This window comes from Apteryx rowi, unplaced genomic scaffold (assembly GCF_003343035.1).
Source record: "Apteryx rowi isolate R43461 unplaced genomic scaffold, aptRow1 scaffold_404, whole genome shotgun sequence".
Taxonomy (NCBI): domain Eukaryota; kingdom Metazoa; phylum Chordata; class Aves; order Apterygiformes; family Apterygidae; genus Apteryx; species Apteryx rowi.
In genome coordinates this window covers 791462-798085 of record NW_020450572.1, presented here as the reverse complement: position 1 = coordinate 798085, position 6624 = coordinate 791462, and the positions used below count along the sequence as shown (strand labels likewise).

The following is a 6624-nucleotide window of genomic DNA, read 5'->3' as shown; positions in this document are numbered from 1 at the left end:
AAAAAATCTTAAACCTCATTTGTGTAGCTGTCTGGTTACACAATGGTTCTATTAGCACAATGCAATTATGGAGGCTGAAGGGAGGAAAGAGTAGGACCACATCTAAGGAAGCGGTGCACCTGTTAGCCAGAACAACAGTATAATAATGTGAAGCCACAGTCTGAACTGACCTGCATTATTCTGAGGCCATAAGAGTTGAGCAGTCTTGATTCTGATCAGTGGTTGAACGCTTCTGCCTGCTATTGTGAAATGCTTGGTTTTCCACAAATTAGCAGAAACTTTTGGAAGAAAGTTTAAAGAAATAATCACTAGATAACTACTGACCATCTTGGAAAATTTTCAGTTAATCCAGATATTTGAAAGGAGATTCAGTATAGTGAATGGAATGTTTTTCTAGGAGTACCTAGATCGAAGAAAAATGACTGAATTTGGCAGCATGGCTCTGATTGATGAAGGTGCTGGAGATGAAGACGGTGTTGCTATTCCTCTTCCTGGAGTAAAGAGAGGTAAGTCTCTTTATGATAAGTAGATGACTTTGGGCTTTCCTTTCTTGTTCCTAGCTTTATGTGAATCAAAACCTCAGACCTAGAGTTAGGTATCAGATATGAAGGGTTTGAATTGTCCAGCTCAGTTTTCTAGTTATGATTACTGAATGTTCTGTTGGCACAGTGATCTGTTTCAAAAGTGCTAAGTGCATGTATGGATAGATCCTTTTGTGTAGAAGCAGCAATAGAAAACAGAAGGTACTATGGTCTACTGAATCTGGGACCCAGGAGACCTGAATTCGTTTTCCAGTTCCTTGCTTTGTCTTTGATTTCTCCTATGACAGTGAGCAAATTTCAGTCCCACCGCTTCATTTAGTTTATTTTAGCTGTAAAATCTCTTGAACAAGGACTGTCCTTTACTGTGTCCTTAACTGCACCAGGTTTTGGCATATTCTCCATTATTTTTAAGCATTATGATAATAACATAGAGTTCATAGCTAGACTGTGAACATTTGGTGGATATATAAATTCACTTCTAAACTTCTCTTTCAGGTGACATGAGTTCTAGACACTTCAAACCAGAAATAAGAGTGACTTGCCTGCAGTTCTCTCCTACAGGTGAGTATTGACAATGAATGTAGGAATTTTTTCTTCCACATACAACAAAAGAATAGAGCAATGAAGGAGTAATAATGAAGTACCTTGGAGATGACTTCTCCAGGTGTTATGGAGTGCTGCTAGGTTAGTAGTCTGGTTCCCTGCACAGTGGATAATTAGGAAATTTAAGTGTACATTACTTTCAGCTGGTATTTTTCACAAGCATTTTATCATTACTAACAGGCCCATCACTAATGTATGGTTTTCTGTCTTTCCCATGTTGTGCAAGCAATGAAGTGTTATGTTTATCATTACTCTTGTGCTTCCATCCTAGAAAAGACAGCTGTGTTCTTAAGTATTGTTATTTCTCTTCTAGGACGAAGCTGGGCAGCCACCACCACGGAAGGCCTTCTTATCTATTCACTGGACTCTGGGCTAATTTTTGATCCTTTTGAGCTAGATGTTGATGTCACACCCAGCAATATACACAAAATACTGCATCAGAAGGAATACACTATGGCTATCATCATGGCCTTCAAGCTGAATGAAAAGAAATTAATTCAGGAGGTCATAGAGGCTATACCTAGTAATGAAGGTAAGTGTATCTTCCATGAAGTTTGAACTAATTGTATGCAGAGATGTGTAAGCCAAATAAGTTGAAGCCTAAAGGGCAGAGGTTTAGCTCTTAAAAAAAAAAAAAAAAAAATTCCAAACAGTAATATTTAAGGACTCAAGGCTTCTTATTTATTATGATATAGCTGAAGACTAAGAAGAAGGGGATGGTTTTATCAATCTACTACATGCACAAACTGTTCAACTTCTGTGTGGCCTACTCTTTTTTTTATCCCCAGGATAGCAATAATAAGGATAAAGCTCCCTTGGAATCAAGCCAGATGAAAGAGACTAAACCTGCTTTGCACTGTTTAGATAGGATGGGTTTCAGAAGTTACTCTTTTAGCTGTATATACATAGCTCACGCAATGTACTCTATAGTCTTGTGGCTCATAGAGGTAKCTGACCAAAATAATGGAAGTCTTGCACTGCCTCTTGGTTTGATTTCACTATTTTAGTTTATTTCATCACTTTTGAACACGGAATTTGATCAGGTTTGGATATTCAGGTAAGGTTTTCAGAACGGTATTGGTATTAGGTGCATGGCAGGCTTAATGTGAGTCAGCAGTGGACCTCCCCAGTACAAGACAGACATTGATATGCTGGAGCATACAGTGGAGGACCTCAGAACAGGTTAGGGGTCCAGAGTGCGTGACAGATGAAGAGAGGCTGAGAGAACTGGCTTATTCAGTCTTAAGAAGAGAAGGCCAAGGGTGAATATTTTTACTGTCTTCAAGTGCCTAATTGGAAATTGTAAAGAAGGCAGAGCCAGACTCTTCTTGGAGGTGCGCAGTGATGGGACAAGAGGCAACAGACATGAGTTGCAACATGGGAAACTTTTTAATTAGATATTAAAAAATTTCCGTGCTGGGAGTAGTCAAACACTGCAACAGGTTGCCTGGGGAAGTAGTGGAGTCTCTGTCCTTGGAGATGTGCAGCGCTCAACTGGATAAAGCTCTGAGCCAGCTGCTCTAAGTTAGCCTTGCTTTGGACTGCCAGAATTTGGAAAAACTCTGCAAGTGTCAGCCTTTTGCATTTCTGATTATTTTATTCCTTTTGGTCTTGTGTTTGTTAAATTCATCCCTCTAAACAGTTGCAAATATAGTCATGATAGAGGGTTGTTTTCACACAAACCAAACAGATTATTAGTTAACAGTCTCTGTCATAAAGTGTTAAAGCTCTTTCTCACAGAAGATGGATACTTTCACAATTACAGCCCTAGCATGCCAAAAAAGGAATCGGTAAGATGTCACATGGCTTCGGAGAACATTTACTGAAGCCATTTTTTGGCATCCTTTCTCTTTTTGCTGATTGCTAATTTGCTAAGTACACAGTCATTAACTGTATGTAGTAGATACATTGAAAGTTTTTTGTAAGATTTTATTTTATTGTTTAACATTATAACTTCATTAACAGTTGCATCATAATAACATTAAATCATATTTTATTAGCTTTACCTAACTGTTGTTACCCCAGAGAAAAGTGATTATTTCTTTTCAGTGTTTTATGTGTAACAAATATTCCTTCTGGTCAAAACATGCTCTAGTCTGAGATCGGATGTATTCCAAGCTTTGTAGGATTTCTTACCTTATTCCCTAGGTAGCAAGCTTGATAATTATCCACGTCAGGGTAAATCACCTTTTGCATATATTCATTGGCACAATAGTGTTTTCCTCTGTCTGGCAAAACTTAGTTTTTGTTTTTGTTTTTTTTTACTGAAGTTAACCAAAAGTCCATATATATATATATGTAGACAATACTGGATATGAAGGCAGGAGCCAAAACCCCAGGAGCAGAGGATGAGATAGTGAAATTTCAGGCTTAGTGATCAACAGTGGCAGAATAAATGTTTAACTCTTTCTCTTAGAGATGAAGAATGTTTTTCACTGTTGAACATTAGATAGAACAGTTGAGGTGGCTGCAGAGAATAAGGATTGATTATTTGTAGAGAGGATCATGGATAATGACGTGGTCATACTTATATGTGAAATTATTTGGAATGGTTATAAAGTCATACTTCTTTGTGCTGCCGAATTGCTAACTGCGTTCGGATACTTCCTCTGTGGGTGAGCAACTTTGATATCTTTTCAAGCATCCTTTATTGCTTCTGATTGTTACACCTAACTTGTTCCACTAAATACAGAATTCCTATGAAGTCAGGAGCACCACGACTTTGGTAAAGTCTGGCTATGCCAAAAGAGAAGGAAAAGGTGGAAGTAAAAGTTCTGAAGGGAAGATGGTGGGGGAGAGTGTTTTGATAGGAGGAAAAAATGTTATGGCAGATCTTGGAGAAGARGAGAGTTGTTAAACTCTTCCTTTTAAAATCTATCCTTTTAAATATAGTAGTGATTGGAAGGCTCAAATAGGAAAGACTTGCTTTCTGAGGGGTTGTGGTACTGTGTCCTGATGTAAAGTATTATGCTTCAAATAGTTCCCAAGATCGTGGTTTATTCTCCTTCCCAATATACTTTCCTATGCTCTCTTTCATATTGTTCCAAATAGTAATTCAACACTAATGTCTATGCAATTTTTTTCTTCTTTTTTTCACAGTTGACGTTGTCTGCTCATCACTCCCAGATCTGTACGTGGAGAAAGTATTGGAGTTCCTGGCCTCTGCCTTTGAGATATCATGTCACTTAGAGTTCTATCTTATTTGGGCTCATAAATTGCTCATGCTACATGGACAGAAACTAAAAACAAGGTGAGCTCTCRTGGAAGTCAAAATGCTGACAAGCATTTTCAAATGTCTGTCAGCTTGGGGGTTTCAGTTAACAGTTACTGAGATTCTGGATATCCTCATACACAACAGCTAAAACTACTTGATTGTACAACTTCTGTATTAACAAGTATGCAAGATAGAACTGGAATGCATAATAGATTTTGTGAAGCTAAATTGCAAAGGATTTTTCAGATACTGCAGGTAAACTTTGCATAGGTTGCTAGCGTATTAATGTCTGAAGATTTCAAGGGTGCTAGTAGGATTTGGGGAAATTGTGCTTTTGAACGATTATGCATATTAAATATAAATGAAATGAAAGACATTGCACAGGTACTGACTGTAATTTATAGACTTTCCTTGTGATTATAGCATGCACTGTTAACTTAGTACTCTGCTTTCTTACCTAGTTGTTTTCAATTACATGGTCTTGCCCTGTGAATTGTGTTCAGCTCACCACAAGTAGAGAGTTTATAGACTTTTTGGAACAAAAATGGCAAATTAGGGTTGTGACAGTTAGTGAGAGGTCAAGTAGCCTCTGAGAGGGGGAGTCTTGCAGATTAAAGTAACAGTGTGTTGTGTAACCCTTTGCTTGTTGCAACATTGGTATTAATGTTTGAATGACTGAAATGACCAGAACAAATTATCTCCTTTTTTTGCTGTTAAAGTAGAAGTGAAGAGTTTAAATAAAATTCCTCCTTGTTTGGAAAGTAGTATAGTATTTGGAAGGAACTGTCATCATTACAGCAAGCAGAGTCAGTTCTTCAAGCTGCAGTTTGACATTAGTAAAAAGTGATTTCTGGCAATAAATTACTTGTATTTAGTATAATAAGTGGTGATACAATTAAAAGCAAATAGCTTTTGTTTGTTTGGTATCATCTTAAAATGTTCATATTTAAAAGTTAACATGTATAGTTTTTAAAATTTTGAGAATACAGAAAAGTTCTAGGGTTCCACATGTAACTATAAATTGCACTGTAAATTGCACATTTTCTCCATTCAAGGTCAGAAAAGCTGCTCCCTGTGATCCAATTTCTTCAGAAAAGCATCCAACGTCATTTTGAAGATGTTTCCAAACTGTATGTATTGTCATATTTAAGAGGTTTAAATCATCCTTTATTAAAGTGTGGAGTAATTTGGGGGCTGGTGGGGGTATAGTATTAGAGGTTTGAAAATGGCCTTATAGGGGTACCTTTATTTTAAGAGATTTTTTTTTTTTTTTTTTTGAGAAAAATAGAATTATTTGGGGAGAAAAATGGAATCCTGTTTCTTATTTTTTACAGCTGTGAATGGAATATCTACAATATTAAATATGCATTAGCCATTTCGCAACAGCGGGGCATGAAACGTCTGGCAGACACAGAAGATGAAGAAGACGTGGATTCTGACAGTGATTATATTATGCAAGATGTTCATAAGGACAATTTTAGTTCCTAGTTACTCTTCATGAGAGGAAGAAAATTTAAGAGAAAATGATTTTATGCAGTGGTATTCACTGAGACTGAGTGGCCCTTATAGAGGTATCATTTCACTCTTTTTTGACAGCATGGAGAGTGTTACATGTAAGCTACAGAAATCAGTTAAATTTAGGATGGACAAAGTGCCATCTATGGTATACTTTGTGTGTTCTGTGAAATCCGATGAAGTTCCAATAATTAGGATGAATAACATCTGTACCAATGAATATGGGAACAAAGTTACTGTGCTATAAAACTTCTCTAGGGATTTAATTAATAATCTGAGGTACTGTGGTAAAGATTTATGTTTGTAAATTGCCAATGCAATAATGTAATTTAAACTGTAAGGGAGGGAATGTGTTACAAATGTTTATCTTTCCCTCCAGAAAGCTCTTTCTTGTTTTTTAAAAGTTGTTTATTAAAATAACAAAATCTGAAAGTTCTGGTTTCTTTGCTTTTGTGAATTGACATGGGAATTGGGTAGTACTGACACTGAGGTCCTGAGTATGAAAAAAAAAAAAAAACCACGCTTGGAATGTTTCCAAGCCACATGTTGAGAGGGCTTTGTTAGTGAAGATGTTGCAAATATTAACACTGAGCCAGCAGTGATTTTTTTTTTTTTTTTTTTAAATGCTCAACTCTTGGAAGAGAGGGGAGATGGGATTACTGCTGCAGGAAAAAATGTGTCCAAAACATGCAGCAGACACATGCAGTCAGCTTGTGGGATTTCAATGTGTAAATAAAGATRCACTTGCCA

General features: G+C 36.8%; 1 protein-coding gene across 4 annotated transcripts in view; it reads left to right on the top strand.

Annotated features, from left to right (window-relative positions):
- The window catches only part of LOC112970746 (periodic tryptophan protein 2 homolog), a 20201-nt gene extending 13895 nt beyond the window's left edge, over positions 1 to 6306 (top strand). For all 4 annotated transcript variants that reach the window (XM_026075476.1, XM_026075474.1, XM_026075475.1 and 1 more), the window contains 6 exons: positions 398 to 506; positions 1038 to 1103; positions 1459 to 1677; positions 4245 to 4395; positions 5415 to 5489; positions 5694 to 6306. In XM_026075476.1, coding sequence (XP_025931261.1) covers positions 398 to 506; positions 1038 to 1103; positions 1459 to 1677; positions 4245 to 4395; positions 5415 to 5489; positions 5694 to 5847 — 774 coding nt within the window. In that variant the 3' untranslated portion in view covers positions 5848 to 6306. The remainder of the gene's footprint in view (positions 1 to 397; positions 507 to 1037; positions 1104 to 1458; positions 1678 to 4244; positions 4396 to 5414; positions 5490 to 5693) is intronic.
- The last annotated feature ends 318 nt before the right edge of the window (positions 6307 to 6624 follow it).